The 21876-nt window shown below is 35.3% G+C and overlaps 1 protein-coding gene across 2 annotated transcripts in view; it reads right to left on the bottom strand.

The window, feature by feature from the left end:
- The window catches only part of LOC115878390 (1-phosphatidylinositol 4,5-bisphosphate phosphodiesterase classes I and II), a 333255-nt gene that overhangs the window by 229126 nt on the left and 82253 nt on the right, over positions 1 to 21876 (bottom strand). For both annotated transcript variants that reach the window (XM_030894884.1, XM_030894885.1), the window contains exon 2: positions 4051 to 4197. In XM_030894884.1, coding sequence (XP_030750744.1) covers positions 4051 to 4197 — 147 coding nt within the window. The remainder of the gene's footprint in view (positions 1 to 4050; positions 4198 to 21876) is intronic.

The raw sequence follows: 21876 nt of genomic DNA, 5'->3' as shown, positions 1-21876 counted from the left end.
TAGATTCAACTATGCACCTCTACGGAGGCTGGGGGATATTTGATCGGATCACGTGGACGCGAGGAACGATTTCTTTTGTTAAAAAGGAGAGAGTGAGACAGCTAACGGTTAAGGTAGTTCAGTAAACGCACGGGTCGCGAATATTCATGGAGCTAGAACAAGATCTCGCCCAAATCCCGAGGCTGGTTTTGTAGCTCCCGTATTTCTCTAGGTGTGTCGTCCGGACGGCATCCTGCATCAGTGACGCTGGACGGGATCTCGCCGAAATCCCGAGGTTGTCCTGACCGGGCGGTGTGTATGCGGGCTGCGCTTATCCGAACAACGTACAACTCGCCGAGGCGTCGCTAACATCTACGTCACTCTGGGACTCGCGTTTGTGTATCCCACGGGGCACTGTTAACTTCGCGATCGATCCAGGGCTCGCGTTTGTGTATCCCACAGGACGCCGTTAACTTCGCGATCGATCCAGGACTCGCGTGAGTGTGTCACGGGACGCTTTTAACTCCGACGCCAATCCGAGGTCCGTGTTTCGCTGTCAAAATGGACGCCGTTCCGATAAATATTTAGCTGTGACCATTGGGACGCCTGTAACGACGTCGCCGCCATTTAGAGAGTCGCGTCGTAGTAGAGTGCGTTGCTCCGGTATCTACGTGTCTGTGTTCATTAGGACGCCGCTAAATCCGACGCCGATCAGGAACTCGCGTCGTCATATTTAATAAAACGTCATTTCGGGAACGCCTTTTGAATTCGCGTGATAGAATCAGTCAGAGAGTTACGTATCGGGAATAATCGATCAAAACTCTAGAGGTACACGGTTGTTATTGTAAATTTTACTTTACGGCTCTCTAAATATACATTTTATTTCACTATTGTTACAATTCGAGGACGTGAACCTTCTTTGATTACTTTTGTACATAATTAATTAGTTAAATAAAAACCTAGTGTTACGTTACAGTTAATTGTGTGTTTTAATTTCTTTTCATCTCATCACTCCCTGGTATCTCCACTGTATAAAAGCTACCCGTATTGGCACTAGTGGTCTCTCAAACACTTTAAACGTTGGGGAGCCTCACAATGGTTTTATGTGAGAAATATAGCGATTGCTTTTCTTTCAGAAAAATTACCTATAATAGTATTTCTTTTTTTTATTAAAAATTAAAAAAAAAATATTGTTGGGGGCAAGGGACCCAAAAAATATTTGGGGGGGGGGGGCACGCGCCCGCGATTTCCTCGCTACGTCGCGTCACTGTTATTTGGAACGTTTGAAATTGTTTAAAAAATTATTTGTGACGTTTGACAAAAATAGCATTGTTGCGGACCCGTGTGGACTCGACCTAACCTAACTACTAACTATATGTCCCGCCCCCAGATGACCTTAATATCGCATTAAAGAATAGACACCGTAATGATTCATTCGAACGTTCGAGAACAATCGAGTTAAACTGCAATGGAGTGGTACATACGAGAACATTCGAAACCTTCTCTATTCACCTAATGATCTATGGATTATTCGAGAATTCTTTAGCTGTGGGTATAAAATCCGATGGCTGGGGTCTGAGGAGGACAGAAATAAATAGACGAGTACAGTTGTCGTGCTAAATTCAGAATAAATTCTTTCTATATAAATAGTTTGTATATAGTTCTTTAGTCTTTTATTGTTTGTTACTTAGTGTAAATAAATTGTGTTTAAATAAATTGTAACTTTCTATCCACACGGAACCGACGAAAAACGTAATTCGGAGTAAAAATTACTTTTGTGCCTCGGCTGTATAAACGTACAGCGTCGCCTCAAAAAGTGTCATTTTTACTCCTAATAAAACAATATACTATTGTCATCTTTGTACCGAGACATTTTGACCCAGCATTTATACAGGATTATTATTTTTATTCAGTCTTAAATAAGTGCAAATATTTTCCGGACAGGTAGATCTTGATAAAAGAATCATATTTTCTCTTTGCCGTTTTTCAAATAAGTCCAATAGGTATAACCAAGTTATTCAAGTTTGAAATTAAAAAAGAAATTGATTTTTTTTAAATGTTGAGAGCCACCGGATTTTTTCGTTTTTTCCATTTATACAGGATGAGTCTTAAATAAGTGCAAATATTTTCAGGACTGGTAGATCTCGATAAAAGAATCATATTTTCTCTTTGCCTTTTTTCAAATAAGTCCAATATAAATGTTGAGAGCCTCCGGCTTTTTTCGGTATTTGTATCCCTTTTAGTGCCGTAATCATAGAGTAAAGGCGTAACCATGGTAATATCAGAGATTAAGAAATTATACCGTTGGAAAATTTGCGATGAACAGGCTACACAGTTCTAAAAAGTTTCCTAAAATCTACAGGAAAATTTTAAAGAAAAATAAGAGAAAGAATGAGAAAGATTTTGAACATCTTTTTTGTACCAAAAAAAACACATGGGCGTATTCCTGGGGTCGAAATACACCACCCTTAAATATATTGGCGCTTATTTAAGACTCACCCTGTATAACAAAGTATCTTTTAATTTTACCAAGGAATCAAGCACCCATTAAATTGTTTATCATTTTTGTAAGTAAAACATTCTGTATGTTTTAGAAACCTACAATTAAAAGGAAGCTCGGCTATACTTTTTCTCTAAATATTAAGTTACCTACATATGAAACTTTATTAGTGGTTCCATTGTTTGGAAGTTGCTCTTGTTCTCGTTGTTCTAATATTTCTTGCTTCCTGGGAAACCTATTAGAATTTTTTTGGAGAGATATAATTTACACAGTGTAAAATTATTTTAACAAACCTAATAACGGTAGATAGCTAAATAATAATAACCTGAAAAATTGCAATAATGGCTTCATTAAAAACGTTAAAAATTAAATGGAAAATTTATAGGTATATAAATGTATTAATATTTGTAAAAGTAAAGTATAGATTTCAGTTAACGTCTCCTTTTTGCTGCCAGGGCTAACCCGAACCGCCGTCCTCGTCCATATCATGGTCAATGGCCTACCGCCTTGGCAAGTGTCTAAATCGACTCTTACTCACGAAATATCCGATCTCATCCGGCCTCGAACCGGAGTGAATGAGCAGTGTGTGTCAATAGATTTTACACTTTTGCCTTTATTGGACAACAGCACAATACAGAGTTTCGAACCGATCGCCGGTCCATCCTTTAGTATCGCCTTAACTTCGTCGCTTAACTTCGGTGTTCTAATGGGAACCGGTGTTTCGACGTAGCTGGGCCGTTGTTATAATAGTATAATAGTATAATAAGTAAGTATTTATTATTTTAGCAAGAAAAATAAAGAAGTTCTTTGGTTTATATTACGATGACTTGTAGATATACTGGATTTTCAAAAAAAGAGCCAATTAAGGCAAATTCATTTTCTTCACTTCCAACGACAGATTTCTGCCTAATAGGTTTTTCATATACCACACTATCAGCTCTGCGAAATATTAGTTTAACAAACTAATAATAATAATAAAACTTTAATTTTATTTTTTTAAATTAAAATATTAGTTTCATGCTATGCATTCCAATTATTGTACTAACTTATTTCTTTCTAAAATAAAATAAACTATCTACTTTAAAATTAAAATGACAGACACATCTATCACTGTCAAGGATTTTGCCGTTGAACAGACTATACTTCTTAGGTACGTCTTCATAATACTTTGGGCGCCACTTAGTTTTGGAAAACTTCTAAGTTAAACTGAGAATTATAGAAATAAAAACGCTGAGATAAACTAATAACTAAATATAATGAAATGTAAACTGGAATAATTTAATGATATAAAAATAATGATAAAATCTACACTGTTCTGAATATTATGTTGATAATATATTAAATGTAAAGTCTAGCGATCTTTATTAAAAAGATTTAAAATAAAAAAGTCGCTGTCAAAATTTACGGTCATATTATATAAGTATTTTTAATAGAAAAATCTTATTATATGAAACAGTAATGGGTTAACAATTTCCGATCTAGATATTTTAGTTGTACACTCTGTATCGCTACAACACTCTGTATAATTAAATTAACGCACTAATACATTTACTAAATTTGTAAGTACTCACTTTTGGTATTTTTGCGTAGCGACCTGTGCGTGTATCTCTGATGTGCGCGATGTCCAGCAAGTCCATTTCCAAATTTTGATCCACCCAGTACAAGTAAAATCCCTGAGGATCTACACGCAGCGTAACAGGTATCCCGACACCAGAATCCTGAAACAAAAATACAATAAATTAGGAAAGAAATTTACTAGTGTAGTATAACAACCCAAATTCGTTGAACCAAATTGAAGAGGTAATAAATAGTAGGTGTAATACCGTACTCTGATAAAAAAGATAGACTTGAACTAAAGTCGTCATCGTTCTTGAAAAAAAAGTTTAGTGGCAAGAGAATTTATTTTAGCGTAAAAGAAAATATTTTTCCTGAAGAAAAACTCTCTTAACTCAAGAAAACGGTTCTCTTGAAAAATTCGAAAATTTCTCTTGAATCTATTTTCATTCAACCAAGTGCAAGTTACAATGTTTTAAGAAAATAAGAAAAATACGCTAAGAAGTACTTCATTCAAGAAACATGGCCATTTTTCCAATAGCTAAATACTCTTTTGATGAAAAATAATAACGGCACTCAAAGACGATGACGAAGGACGGTATATACAATCAGTCGGCAGTCCGATCAGTGGTACGTCGCATTTCATAGGTCGCACATCATAGTACGCACAGGTTTTGTTGCTTGGAATTTTCCACTTGGAATTTTGCATAATTTGCTTTTTAAACGCATATCGTATAACAAATTAATTAGTGATCGTTATTAACATGCATTTGTCATTTTTTATAGACAAATTTTAGGATATATGGATTCTTTAAAGGAGTTTCTGAAAAAATGGAAATTAGAGCATTTATTTGCTATATTTGAAGGTAAGAGACATTTACCTAATGCACCTGTTTAGATAAAGCATGCCTGATTATAGATAGAATAAGAATATAGGTATCGATTTTCTTATGCAAATAATTACAAAAATTTTAGAATTTCAAGTCGTCGTATTAAAAAATTCAAAATGTGACCAAAGCTAATAATTTATTTGCTTTACTTTGATTAATCGTGATGTAAATTTTTTTTGTAATTTGTAGAGTGATGAACCACCCCAAAAAATACCAAGGAGTGAAGAAGCAGAAATAACTACTATCGAGGAAAATAATATCCCTTTACTTACTATTATACAGACCAGGAAAACCTAAATTTATCAGAAAATAATATACCTCGTAATATGCTTGTATATGATGTATAGACTTCTCTTAGATCAAAATAAATTTTAGTTGAGTCAATAGTATTCACTATTGGTTTAAGAAAAGAGTCTCTTTAATCAAGAAACGGGTCCCTTTTCAATCAAGAATTTTTGCATGAATCAAAGAGACTATTGTTCTTGTAGCAAGAACTTCTTTGCATATTCATTTTGGGTCAAGAGTGAAATACTTTGCACAGATAGATTCTTCTATTCTCTAAAGTAATTTTTTAAAGCTTATGAAAAGATAGTTAATGCTTTGGGTAAAGAAACGTCCTTCTCAGCCCCATTCAAAAGCGCCAATCTTTGGGGTCAAAGTCATATTCATTTCGACTGAGAGGTCCTTTTTTTCAGTGTATGATCGAATAAAAACGGCGTCAGCGATGGCTATGAAATGAAGATCGCTGTCATTTTATATGTAAAATTATATGGGAAATGTCATCGATAGTCATTTCCAAGCCAACTAGACGCCATTTTTTTTCAATCATACGGTATTATTAGTATTTTGGCCAACTGTATAAAAAACACATTTATTGTGATTACCTTGGATGCGCTCGACAGAAGCAATATTTTGGAAAATTTGAGGAGGATAGGTTATGGAAATCAAAGACTAAATTTGTAAATATCCATAGTTATTTTATTAAATGAAATTAAAGGAGTGCCGTACTCTGCCTGGAATTCACGAGTAAAAGAGCACGGCAGAGAAAACCCCGATCGCTATTCCAGAGAATCCAACTCTGTTCTGAAATTTAATTAAAGTGAAATAATAATACAAATACTATCTTCTTACCAAGGTTTGAGCTTTAATACATTCATAACTGAAGAGGTTTTGTTAGTTAGCAGGTCCCCACCTGCAGGTACCGAGGTCCTTGGGATGCAGGAGGCTACTCAGGTAGAGTTGATATGGTTGGTGCCAATATCTTTAGGCGAGAGTTATACCATTTATTGGTTTTGACTGCTGACTTGTTTGCTAAGATATCCGCCCAGGCGCGGTTGGAAATTATAAGTACACGCAACAAAACCCTTATTGTCACACTATCTGGATTTGCGACATAGGGCAACTAGCTTAGGCTCCAATATATCTGTATTGTGGATCCCTAGCCATGTGGGCATTACCGGTAATGAAAGCGCTGATCATTACGCACGTCTAAACGGTACAGATAGGTTATCAGTTTATTCCACGGATTGTCTGCTCACAAAAATCGCCCGACTGTGCAAATCCCTGGTTCAACTGGAGTGGGATCTTCTGGAGGAACCTATCAAACTCTGTAAGGTTTCTCCACATCGAGTTATGATCGTCGCAAAACTGTAGTAATTAACAGACTCATGTTAGGACATTGTAGGTTTTCTCATCAATTTTTGCTTAAGGGCCAACCACCGCCTCTATGTGATAAATGTAGTAATCCTTTAACTGTCAAACATATCCTTAAGGAATGTAGTCAGCTAATTAACCTAAGAGGATGCTATTTGCTAATTAACCTGCTATCTTTCGTCAGACATGTCAGTTATTTTTTCTAGAAGTGAGCAACCAAACCTTTTTAATTTTCTGGAAAGATCGGGATATATATCTAAAATATAGGTATCTAAAAAGCTACATTTTGGTTTAAAGCAAACAATTACTAATTCAACTGTACATATTTTTATGTTTTATTGATTTATTCTATGTTGTCTGTACCATTTACTTTTATTTGTACGAAATCAAAATGTCTGTACTCTTAACATATACAATCTGTCTATAAACGTGTTGTTTAGTAAAATGTCAAATTGTACCGTACTAAAATAGCAGGTGATACGCCGCTAAGTAGCCTTTGATGCTGATGCGGCTTGAAACCTAAATTTCTTCTTCTTCTTCTTCACACTATCATACTGTCAAAAAGTGTTGTAGAAACTACTGTCAAAAATGTTGTCAGAAATAGTGTCAAAAATGGTGTACTGTTATCACAAGTTGTGTCTCAAAAAGTCATACTGAACCAAAAACAACGGCACGAATGTACAGTAAACGATAGCATTTAGATTTAATTTTAAAGTAGAAATTATTCACAGCATAAACGGAATCTATTAAATACATACATATGCTATATAATACCTTTGGCAGATCAAAAAATAAGGAAAGGCTTGAGCACAGAATATTACAACAGAAAAAACAAAATATATGCTTTAGTTAACGCTAGTTAAATAATGAGAAAAATTTTCCTTTGCCCTTAATAACATTCTTTGGCACAACAACCACAATTGACAAAGCAAAAATAACATCAATGCGTCTCAAATAGTGATCTAAGCTATTATTTAACACCTATCATCAGGCCCGTTCCTGGGGTATCTGGCACCTACGTGCAGCATTCTTTGGTGCGCCCTTTTTATATTTAAATCAATTATATATTTTAATCTTAATCTCAAAAATTTAAAGAATTTATATTCTGCGACAAACGAGCAATATGTAATTGGAAATGTAAAAAACTATTCTAATTAAAGTATAAAAACATTTATTAAATAAAGAAAACAAACAAAACCACAAAAATATTTAGTAACAAAAATAGTACCCTAAAGAAAAAAACTGACCCATTTTATATGAAACACATAAAAACAATAAACTAAAAATCGGAAAGAATATGCATGTACTAATTTCTTATATGAAACTATGATCCCTTCCCCGACCCAAACGGTATATTGTGAGGCAGAAAATTGTAGAGAGAAAACAAGCCCTATAACATAGGATACAACATTATAATGAACAATGCTTTCCATAAAATCAATAAAATGAAAAATATACGAAATAATATACATGTACTGATTTCTTTCGAAAATCGACAACTATGAAACTATGATCCCGTCCCCGAGACAAACGGTACATTGTGAGACAGGAAATTGTAGAGCGAAACAAGCCCTATAACATAGGATAGAACATTTTAATGGACAGTGCTTTCCATAAAATCAATAAAATGAAAAATATACGAAATAATATACACGCAATGATTTCTGTCGAAAATCGACAACTATGAAACTATGATCCCTTCCCCGACACAAACGGTATATTGTGAGACAGAAAATTGTAGAGAGACACAAGCCCTATAACATAGGATACAACATTTTAATGAACAGTGCTTTTCATAAAATCAATAAAATGAAAAATATACGAAATAATATACATGTACTGATTTCTTTCGAAAATAGACAACTATGAAACTATGATCCCGTCCCCGAGACAAACGGTACATTGTGAGACAGGAAATTGCAAGAGCGAAACAAACCCTATAACATAGGATAGAACATTTTAATGGACAGTGCTTTCCATAAAATCAATAAAATGAAAATATATACGAAATAATATACACGCAATGATTTCTGTCGAAAATCGACAACTATGAAACTATGATCCCTTCCCCGACACAAACGGTATATTGTGAGACAGAAAATTGTAGAGAGACACAAGCCCTATAACATAGGATACAACATTTTAATGAACAGTGCTTTTCATAAAATCAATAAAATGAAAAATATACGAAATAATATACATGTACTGATTTCTTTCGAAAATAGACAACTATGAAACTATAATCCCTTCCCCGACACATACATACATACATACATATACATACATACAGCCGTTACTCGCTGACGAGTATTCGACACACATAAAGAAAATGGTCACGCAAGGCGTTTTCTTTCATGAGCTTTTCTGTGACTGAAAAGCCCGATACGTGATGTTATCTGCCTACCGCACTCCGGACATTCAAAAATCTCATTGCTTTGTTGCCTCTCTACTTTTTGGTTGCCGCTGTTAACTGAGTTTACAACCCTTCTCCATTGAGTTCTATTGTGAGCTGCTTTTTCCCACTCATTCTGCATGTTAATTCCCTTTAAATTTTCGTGGAAAATGTCCTTGTATCTTTTCAGTTGTCCACCCGGCCTCCTCTTACCGTCCACAAGCTCACCGTAAAGCAGAGATTTTGGTATGCGGTTTTCTTGCATTCTGCATACGTGACCAGCCCATCTTAAGCGGGATTTTGTGACCATGACTTCAATACTCTCGCAGTTAGATTTTTCAAGGACCGATACGTTTGAGACATGATGGAACCACCGGACTCTTAAGAGTTGTCTAAGGTGTCTCTGTTGCAACTTGTTCAATGCGTTCATGTGTCGGCGGTAAGGCACCCAGGTTTCGCTCCCATATATCATGGTGGGGATTATAATTGCTCGGTATACTGCAAGTTTTGTTTTTGTACTCAAGTCATGATTGTAGAAAACCCTGTCTTTTAATTTCCAGAATGCTCTTGAGGCGCTACTAATCCTGTGCTGAATTTCAGAGTCAATATTGGCCTTTTCCGAAATCAAACTGCCAAGGTAATTGAATTCCGCCACATATTCGAATAGTTCTTCTCCGATTTTTATAGCATTGTTGTGATCTTCCGGGGGAGTGCACATGATTTTAGTTTTGCCGATGTTCAGCTTAAGGCCCAAAGCCTCGTATGCCCAGGTATATGTGTTCAACATTTCTTGTAATTGTTGTACCGTGTTTGCAACTAGAGCGCAGTCGTCAGCGTATTGAAGTTCTGTGATAAATTTTGTACGTGTTTTTGCCCTGAGTCTTTTTATGTTGAACAGACCGCCGTCGTATCTGTATCTAATGCCCAATCCTCTCTCCTGCAGTTTGCTGTCCACTATAATGGAGAGCGCTGCCATGAATATGTTGAATAGGAGAGGCGCTAAGACACATCCCTGCCTAACTCCTGTATTTGTTAGGAATGGATCGCCCAGTGATCCATGATGTGACACTCTTGACTTGTTGTTGTTATGGAGGCTTTTACACACTGTAAGAAATTTGTTGGGTACTCCGAACTTTTTCATAATTGCCCAAAGCGCATCTCTGTTCACAGAGTCGAAGGCTTTCGTTAGATCGATGAATGCAAATGCAACATAAAGTTTAGACTGCTGATCTTTTACTTTTTCCTGTAGTTGACGGATCGAAAATATGGAATCGACGGTGCCGCGGTTGGTACGAAAACCCGTTTGCGATTCTGGAAGGATTTTTTCTATATATGGGTGCAGGCGGTTTGACATTATTTTTGCAAAAATTTTTTCGCCGATAGCAAATAGCGAAATTCCCCTATAATTGCCGCAGTCTGATGCACTTCCTTTGTCCTTAAATATATTCACTATATTCGCGTTGCGAAAGTCCTCAGGTACCTCTCCGCTTTCCCATACGACATCGAAGAGAGCCTTAAGATGACCAATAAGTTCTTTACTTGCACACTTATAGATTTCCACCGGAATCGCGTCACAGCCAGCTGATTTGTTGTTTTTAAGCTGTTTTATGGAGATCTTTATTTCCTGTTCTGTTATTGGGATGTCTAATACATCGAGGCTGTTATACTGAGGTGTTGTGTTTAGTGCTTCCATATTGGGGTTGTTTTCTTGGTTAAGGATATGGCTGTAATGTTCTTTCCAGCGATTTCTGATTTGTTCTTCTTCTTTTAGAAGTTCGCCATTTTGTGCCATGATTGGGCAGCTTACGTTCTTAGTTGGACCGTATACTTCTTTTACAGCCTCGTAGAATTTACGATAATCGTGATGCGTGGCGTACACTTGAATCTGATTCGCTTTTTGTGACGACCAGTTATCCTTTACTTGGCGCAGTTCTCTTCGAAGCGTCGTGTTGTTGGCTGCTTTAAAGTTGTCTACCTGTCTTGGATTATGTGGATTTGCAGTGACTACTTGATGTGCTCTATGCTTTTGTTCCAACAAAGCTTGTATATGCGGTTGATTTTCGTTAAACCAGTCTGGTTGTTTCTTTTTGTTCGACTTTCCCAGTACTGCTTCGCTGGTTTTATGAATCGCATCTCTTAATTGTGTCCAGCCTTGTTCAGCATCCAATATTGAGATTGAAGTTATCGGTGAAAGTAATTCTTTGATGGCTTCCCGGAGGGCGTCGGCGGTATTGTTGTTCTCTAGACCCCGTACGTTCAATTGGTCATGTTGTTTTGCTTTTTACAGCGTGGATGTTTGGGTTTTAACTGGATTTTCATTTTTGAAATTAAAAGTCGGTGGTCAGTGCCGCATTCGGCATCTATTCTAGCTTTTGTGAGCCTAACATCTTTTAGATGCATCCTTCGAACGATTATGTGGTCCAATTGATGCCAGTGGCCTGATCTAGGATGTTTCCAGGTATCTTTAAACTTGTTCATCAACATGAACCACGTATTGGTGATGCAAAGATTATACTCTGCGCATGTTGTTAATAAGCGTTCACCATTGCTATTTGCGTTTTCCATTGTTTTCCCAATACGTCAGGCCATATTTCCTGTTGTTTGCCTACACGGGCATTAAAGTCACCTAGCAAGATGATTCGTTCGTGCTTTGGAATTCGTTGAAAGGCATTTTGTAATGCTTGGTAAAATTTATCCTTATCTTCAATTTTAGCGTCAAGGGTGGGAGCGTAGGCACTAATGTTGTTGACGTAAGTTTTGTCTGATATGGGGTACCTTAGGGTCATAAGACGTTCGGAGACACCAATAGGTACTTCTGTTAACTTGGTGGCGATTTCGTTTTTGATCGCAATGCCTACACCATGAATTCTCCTGTGTGTTGCGGGGTGACCTTTCCAAAAGAAGGTGTAATGCTCCTCAGTGAGACTACCTTCATCTGCAAAGCGTGTTTCGCTTAGAGCGGCAACATCTATATTTAATCGGTGGAGTTCCTGTGAGACCAGTGCTGTTCTTCTCTCTGGTCGATTTGAATTTATCTTGTCCAGTAGAGTACGGACGTTCCACGCCGCGAACGTGAAACATTGATGTTTTTTGTTTCTCCGATGATACGCTCGAGTAGGCACCCCCGCCCGGAGATCCGATTGAGGGGGTATTTTACCTCCGGACGATAATTTTGTCCCACTCGAATGTTCCATCATTGCTGATACGCTCGAGTAGGCACCCCCTCCCGGAGATCCGATTGAGGGGTATTTTACCTCCGGACGATAATTTTGTCCCACCTCGAATGTTCCATCATTGCTGTGTGTAAGCTGCGTGAAAAGGTTTAACTGTGGCGGTTACGCTGCCGCACAGTTTTTGGCTGCAACTGTAGCACGGGATGGCTATGGCACAGTGAGGGACTGCGACGATAGTTCCCTTGTGCTGCACACGTTCTCGGCCGGCTAGGTGTATTTTATTACTCCTTTTCCCCAGAAGATGGTAGGTCTGAGGGTTGTATAAGGTTATACCGCCTATACTCGGACGTCAGAGCCTCGTTTGTGTAAACAGGGTGCACCACGTGAAGGTGAGGTTGACTTTTGGGTAAGCTAGGCTATATGTATCGCTTCAATACCCCTTGCACCCCTACACAAACGGTATATTGTGAGACAGGAAATTGTAGAGAGAAACACGCCCTATAACATAGGATACAACATTTTAATGAACAGTGCTTTCCATAAAATCAATAAAATGAAAAATATACGAAATAATATACATGTACTGATTTCTTTCGAAAATCGACAACTATGAAACTATGATCCCGTCCCCGAGACAAACGGTACATTGTGAGACAGGAAATTGTAGAGCGAAACAAGCCCTATAACATAGGATAGAACATTTTAATGGACAGTGCTTTTCCATAAAATCAATAAATGAAAAATATACGAAATAATATACATGTACTGATTTCTTTCGAAAATCGACAACTATGAAACTATGATCCCGTCCCCGAGACAAACGGTACATTGTGAGACAGGAAATTGTAGAGCGAAACAAGCCCTATAACATAGGATAGAACATTTTAATGGACAGTGCTTTCCATAAAATCAATAAAATGAAAAATATACGAAATAATATACACGCAATGATTTCTGTCGAAAATCGATATGATCCCTTCCCCGACACAATGATCCCTTCCCCGACACAAACGGTATATTGTGAGACAGAAAATTGTAGAGAGACACAAGCCCTATAACATAGGATACAACATTTTAATGAACAGTGCTTCTCATAAAATCAATAAAATGAAAAATATACGAAATAATATACATGTACTGATTTCTTTCGAAAATAGACAACTATGAAACTATAATCCCTTCCCCGACACAAACGGTATATTGTGAGACAGGAAATTGTAGAGAGAAACACGCCCTATAACATAGGATACAACATTTTAATGAACAGTGCTTTCCATAAAATCAATAAAATGAAAAATATACGAAATAATATACATGTACTGATTTCTTTCGAAATCGACAACTATGAAACTATGATCCCGTCCCCGAGACAAACGGTACATTGTGAGACAGGAAATTGTAGAGCGAAACAAGCCCTATAACATAGGATAGAACATTTAATGGACAGTGCTTTCCATAAAATCAATAAAAAAAATATACGAAATAAATATACATGTACTGATTTCTTTCGAAAATCGACAACTATGAAACTATGATCCCGTCCCCGAGACAAACGGTACATTGTGAGACAGGAAATTGTAGAGCAGAAACAAGCCCTATAACATAGGATAGAACATTTAATGGACAGTGCTTTCCATAAAATCAATAAAATGGAAAAATATACGAAATAATATACACGCAATGATTTCTAATGTCGAAAATCGACAACTATGGAAAACTATGATCCCTTCCCGACACAAACGAGGTATATTGTGAGACAGAAAATTGTAGAGAGACACAAGCCCTATAACATAGGATACAACATTTTAATGAACAGTGCTTTTCATAAAATCAATAAAATGAAAAATATACGAAATAATATACATGTACTGATTTCTTTTCGAAAATAGACAACTATGAAACTATAATCCCTTCCCCCGACACAAACGGTATATTGTAGGACAGAGGAAATTGTAGAGAGAAACACGCCCTATAACATAGGATACAACATTTTAATGAACGAAGTGCTTTCCATAAAATCAATAAAATGAAAATATACGAAATAATATACATGTACTGATTTCTTTTCGAAAATCGACAACTATGAAACTATGATCCCGTCCCTTCGAGACAAACGGTACATTGTGAGACAGGAAATTGTAGAGCGAAACAAGCCCTATAACATAGGATAGAACATTTTAATGGACAGTGCTTTCCATAAAATCAATAAAATGAAAAATATACGAAATAATATACACGTTAATGATTTCTGTCGAAAAATCGACAACTATGAAACTATGATCCCTTCCCCGACACAAACGGTATATTGTGAGACAGAAAATTGTAGAGAGACAAAAGCCCTATAACATAGGATACAACATTTTAATGAACAGTGCTTTTCATAAAATCAATAAAATGAAAAATATACGAGAAATAATATACATGTACTGATTTCTTTCGAAAATAGACAACTATGAAACTATAATCCCTTCCCCCGACACAAAACGGTATATTGTGAGACAGGAAATTGTAGAGAGAAACACGCCCTATAACATAGGATACAACATTTTAATGAACAGTGCTTTCCATAAAATCAATAAAATGAAAAAATATACGAAATAATATACATGTACTGAGATTTCTTTTCGAAAATCGACAACTATGAAACTATGATCCCGTCCCCGAGACAAACGGTACATTGTAGAGACAGGGGAAATTGTAGAGCGAAACAAGCCCTATAACATAGGATAGAACATTTTAATGGACAGTGCTTTCCATAAAATCAATAAAATGAAAAATATACGAAATAATATACATGTACTGATTTCTTTCGAAAATCGACAACTATGAAACTATGATCCCGCTGTCCCCGAGAACAAACGGTACATTGTGAGACAGGAAATTGTAGAGCAGAAACAAGCCCTATAACATAGGATAGAACATTTTTAATGGACAGTGCTTTCCATAAAATCAATAAAATGAAAAATATACGAAATAATATATTACGTAATGATTTCTGTCGAAAATCGACAACTATGAAACTATGATCCCTTCCCCCGACACAAACGGTATATTGTGAGACAGAAAATTGTAGAGACACAAGCCCTATAACATAGGATACAACATTTTAATGAACAGTGCTTTTCATAAAATCAATAAAATGAAAAACATACGAAATAATATACATGTACTGATTTCTTTTTCGAAATAGACAACTATGAAACTATAATCCCTTCCCCGACACAAACGGTATATTGTGAGACAGGAAATTGTAGAGAGAAACACGCCCTATAACATAGGATACAACATTTTAATGAACAGTGCTTTCCATAAAATCAATAAAATGAAAAATATACGAAATAATATACATGTACTGATTTCTTTCGAAAATCGACAACTATGAAACTATGATCCCGTCCCCGAGACAAACGGTACATTGTGAGACAGGAAATTGTAGAGCGAAACAAGCCCCTATAACATAGGATAGAACATTTAATGGACAGTGCTTTCCATAAAATCAATAAAATGAAAAATATACGAAATAATATACACGTAATGATTTCTGTCGAAAATCGACAACTATGAAACTATGATCCCTTCCCCGACACAAACGGTATATTGTGAGACAGAAAATTGTAGAGAGACACAAGCCCTATAACATAGGATACAACATTTTAATGAACAGTGCTTTTCATAAAATCAATAAAATGAAAAATATACGAAATAATATACATGTACTGATTTCTTTCGAAAATAGACAACTATGAAACTATAATCCCTTCCCCGACACAAACGGTATATTGTGAGACAGGAAATTGGAGAGAGAAACACGCCCTATAACATAGGATACAACATTTTAATGAACAGTGCTTTCCATAAAATCAATAAAATGAAAAATATACGAAATAATATACATGTACTGATTTCTTTCGAAAATCGACAACTATGAAACTATGATCCAAATCCCCGAGACAAACGGTACATTGTGAGACAGGAAATTGTAGAGCGAAACAAGCCCCTATAACATAGGATAGAACATTTTAATGGACAGTGCTTTCCATAAAATCAATAAAATGAAAAATATACGAAATAATATACATGTACTGATTTCTTTCGAAAATCGACAACTATGAAACTATGATCCCGTCCCGAGACAAACGGTACATTGTGAGACAGGAAATTGTAGAACGAAACAAGCCCTATAACATAGGATGGGAACATTTTAATGGACAGTTACTTTCCATAAAATCAATAAAATGAAAAATATATGAAATAATATACACGCAATGATTTCTGTCGAAAATCAGCAACTATGAAACTATGATCCCTTCCCCGACACAAACGGTATATTGTGAGACAGAAAAATTGTAGAGAGACAAGCCCTATAACATAGGATACAACATTTTAATGAACAGTGCTTTTCATAAAATCAATAAAATGAAAAAAATATACGAAATAATATACATGTACTGATTTCTTTCGAAAATGAACAACTATGAAACTATAATCCCTTCCCCGACACAAACGGGTATATTGTGTGAGACAGGAAGGTGTAGAGAGAAACACGCCCTATAACATAGGATACAACATTTTAATGAACAGTGCTTTCCATAAAATCAATAAAATGAAAAAATATACGAAATAATATACATGTACTGATTTCTTTCGAAAATCGACAACTATGAAACTATGATCCCGTCCCCGAGACAAACGGTACATTGTGAGACAGGAAATTGTAGAGCAAGAAACAAGCCCTATAACATAGGATAGAACATTTTAATGAACAGTGCTTCCATAAAATGAATAAAATGAAAAATATACGAAATAATATATCTACATGTACTGATTTCTTTTAAAAATCGACAACTATAAAACTATGATCCCTTCCCCGACACAAACGGTATATTGTGAAACAGAAAATTGTAGAGAGAAACAAGCCCTATAACATAGGATACAACATTTTAATGAACAGTGCTTTCCATAAAATCAATAAAATGAAAAATATACGAAATAATATACATTTACTGATTTCTTTCGAAAATCGACAACTATGAAATTATGAACCCTTCTCGAACAGAAACGGTACATTGTAAGAAAGAAAATTGTAGAGAGAAACAAGCCCTATAACATAGGATACAACATTTTAATGAACAGTGCTTTCCATAAAATCAATAAAATAAAAAATATACAAATAATATACATGTACTGATTTCTTTCGAAAATCGACAACTATGAAACTATGATCCCGTCCCCGAGACAAACGGTACATTGTGAGACAGGAAATTGTAGAGCGAAACAAGCCCTATAACATAGGATAGAACATTTTAATGGACAGTGCTTTCCATAAAATCAATAAAATGTAAAAAATATAGTCAATATACATGTACTGATTTCTTTCGAAAATCGACAACTATGAAACTATGATCCCGTCCTCGAGACAAACGGTACATTGTGAGACAGGAAATTGTAGAGCGAAACAAGCCCTATAACATAGGATAGAACATTTTAATGGACAGTGCTTTCCATAAAATCAATAAAATGAAAATATATACAGAAATAATATACACGCAATGATTTCTGTCGAAAATCGACAACTATGAAACTATGATCCCTTCCCGACACAAACGGTATATTGTGGAGACAGAAAATTGTAGAGAGACACAAGCCCTATAACATAGGATACAACATTTTAATGAACAAAGTGCTTTCATAAAATCAATAAAATGAAAATATACGAAATAATATACATGTACTGATTTCTTTCGAAAATAGACAACTATGAAACTATAATCCCTTCCCCGACACAAACGGTATATTGTGAGACAGGAAATTGTAGAGCGAAACAAGCCCCTATAACATAGGATAGAACATTTTAATTGACAGTGCTTTCCATAAAATCAATAAAATAAGAAAAATATACGAAATAATATACATGTACTGATTTTTTCGAAAATCGACAACTATGAAACTATGATCCCGTCCCAGAGACAAACGGTACATTGTGAGACAGGAAATTGTAGAGCTAGAAACAAGCCCTATAACATAGGATAGAACATTTTAATGGACAGTGCTTTCCATAAAATCAATAAAATGAAAAAATATACGAAATAATATACACGCAATGATTTCTGTCGAAAATCGACAACTATGAAACTATGATCCCTTCCCCCGACACAAACGGTATATTGTGAGACAGAAAATTGTAGAGAGACACAAGCCCCTATAACATAGGATACAACATTTTAATGAACAGTGCTTTTTCATAAAATCAATAAAATGAAAAATATACGAAATAATATACATGTACTGATTTCTCTTTCGAAAATAGACAACTATGAAACTATAATCCCTTCCCGACACAAACGGTATATTGTGAGACAGGAAATTGTAGAGAGAAACACGCCCTATAACATAGGATACAACATTTTAATGAACAGTGCTTTCCATAAAATCAATAAAATGAAAAATATACGAAATAATATACATGTACTGATTTCTTTCGAAAATCGACAACTATGAAACTATGATCCCGTCCCCGAGACAAAACCTGGTACATTGTGAGACAGGAAATTGTAGAGCAGAAACAAGCCCTATAACATAGGATAGAACATTTTAATGGACAGTGCTTTCCATAAAATCAATAAAATGAAAAATATACGAAATAATATACATGTACTGATTTCTTTCGAAAATCGACAACTATGAAAACTATGATCCCGTCCCCGAGACAAACGGTACATTGTGAGACAGGAAGTGTGAGAGCGAAACAAGCCCTATAACATAGGATAGAACATTTTAATGGACAGTTGCTTTCCATAAAATCAATAAAATGAAAAATATACAAGGAAATAATATACATGTACTGATTTCTTTCGAAATCGACAACTATGAAACTATGATCCTGTCCCAGAGACAAACGGTACATTGTGAGACAGGAAATTGTAGAGCAAGAAACAAGCCCTATAACATAGGATAGAACATTTTAATGGACAGTGCTTTTCCATAAAATCAATAAAATGAAAAAATATACGAAATAATATACATGTACTGATTCTCTTTCGAAAATCGACAACTATGAAACTATGATCCCGTCCCCGAGACAAACGGTACATTGTGAGACAGGAAATTGTAGAGCGAAACAAGCCCTATAAACATAGGATAGAACATTTTAATGGACAGTGCTTTCCATAAAATCAATAAAATGAAAAATATACGAAATAATATACACGCAATGATTTCTGTCGAAAATCGACAACTATGAAACTATGATCCCTTCCCCGACACAAACGGTATATTGTGAGACAGAAAATTGTAGAGAGACACAAGCCCTATAACATAGGATACAACATTTTAATGAACAGTGCTTTTCATAAAATCAATAAAATGAAAAATATACGAAATAATATACATGTACTGATTTCTTTCGAAAATAGACAACTATGAAACTATAATCCCTTCCCCGACACAAACGGTATATTCTGAGAGACAGGAAATTGTAGAGAGAAACACGCCCTATAACATAGGATACAACATTTTAATGAACAGTGCTTTCCATAAAATCAATAAAATGAAAAATATACGAAATAATATACATGTACTGATTTCTTTCGAAAATCGACAACTATGAAAACTATGATCCCGTCCCCAAGACAAACGGTACATTGTGAGACAAGGAAATTGTAGAGGCTGAAACAAGCCCTATAACATAGGATAGAACATTTAATGGACAGTGCTTTCCATAAAATCAATAAAATGAAAAATATACGAAATAATATACATGTACTGGATTTCTTTCGAAAATCGACAACTATGAAACTATGATCCCGTCCCCGACACAAACGGTATATTGTGAGACAGAAAATTGTAGAGACACACAACCCTATAACATAGGATACAACATTTTAATGAACAGTGCTTTTTCATAAAATCAATAAAATGAAAATATACGAAATAATATACATGTACTGATTTCTTTCGAAAATAGACAACTATGAAACTATAATCCCTTTCCCCGACACAAACGGTATATTGTGAGACAGGAAATTGTAGAGAGAAACACGCCCTATAACATAGGATACAACATTTTAATGAACAGTGCTTTCCATAAAATCAATAAAATGAAAAATATACGAAATAATATACATGTACTGATTTCTTTCGAAAATCGACAACTATGAAACTATGATCCCGTCCCCGAGACAAACGGTACATTGTGAGACAGGAAATTGTAGAGCGAAACAAGCCCTATAACATAGGATAGAACATTTTAATGGACAGTGCTTTCCATAAAATCAATAAAATGAAAAATATACGAAATAATATACATGTACTGATTTCTTTCGAAAATCGACAACTATGAAACTATGATCCCGTCCCCGAGACAAACGGTACATTGTGAGACAGGAAATTGTAGAGCGAAACAAGCCCCTATAACATAGGATAGAACATTTTAATGGACAGTGCTTTCCATAAAATCAATAAAATGTAAAAATATACGAAATAATATACAAGCAATGATTTCTGTCGAAAATCGACAACTATGAAACTATGATCCCTTCCCCGACACAAACGGTATATTGTGAGGACAGAAAATTGTAGAGACACAAGCCCTATAACATAGGATACAACATTTTAATGAACAGTGCTTTTCATAAAATCAATAAAATGAAAAATATACGAAATAATATACATGTACTGATTTCTTTCGAAAATAGACAACTATGAAACTATAATCCCTTCCCCGACACAAACGGTATATTGTGAGACAGGAAATTGTAGAGAGAAACACGCCCTATAACATAGGATACAACATTTTAATGAACAGTGCTTTCCATAAAATCAATAAATTGAAAAATATACGAAATAATATACATGTACTGATTTCTTTCGAAAATCGACAACTATGAAACTATGATCCCGTCCCCGAGACAAACGGTACATTGTGAGACAGGAAATTGTAGAGCGAAACAAACCCTATAACATAGGATGGGAACATTTTAATGGACAGTGCTTTCCATAAAATCAATAAAATGAAAAAATATACGAAATAATATACATGTACTGATTTCTTTCGAAAATCGACAACTATGAAACTATGATCCCGTCCCCGAGACAAACGGTACATTGTGAGACAGGAAATTGTAGAGCGAAACAAGCCCTATAACATAGGATAGAACATTTTTAATGGACAGTGCTTTCCATAAAATCAATAAAATGAAAAATATGAAATAATATACATGTACTGATTTCTTTCGAAAATCGACAACTATGAAACTATGATCCACCGTCCCCGAGACAAACGGTACATTGTGAGACAGGAAATTGTAGAGCGAAACAAAGCCCTATAACATAGGATAGAACATTTTAATGGACAGTGCTTTCCATAAAATCAATAAAATGAAAAATATACAGAATAATATACACGTAATGATTTCTGTCGAAAATCGACAACTATGAAACTATGATCCCTTCCCCGACACAAACGGTACATTGCGAAACAGGAAATTGTAGAGAAACAAGCCCTATAACATAGGATACAACTTTTTAATGAACAGTGCTTTCCATAAAATCAATAAAATGAAAAATATACGAAATAATATGCATGTACTGATTTCTTTCGAAAATAGACAACTATGAAACTATAATCCTTCCCCGACACAAACGGTACATTGTGAGACAGGAAATTGTAGAGAGAAACAAGCCCTATAACATAGGATACAACATTTTAATGAACAGTGCTTTCCATAAAATCAATAA

Source organism: Sitophilus oryzae, unplaced genomic scaffold (genome assembly GCF_002938485.1).
Source record: "Sitophilus oryzae breed Bouriz unplaced genomic scaffold, Soryzae_2.0 scaffold_1508_pilon_pilon, whole genome shotgun sequence".
Lineage (NCBI taxonomy): Eukaryota > Metazoa > Arthropoda > Insecta > Coleoptera > Curculionidae > Sitophilus > Sitophilus oryzae.
Note: the sequence above shows the minus strand (reverse complement) of the source record. Positions and strands in the feature narration are given on the sequence as shown.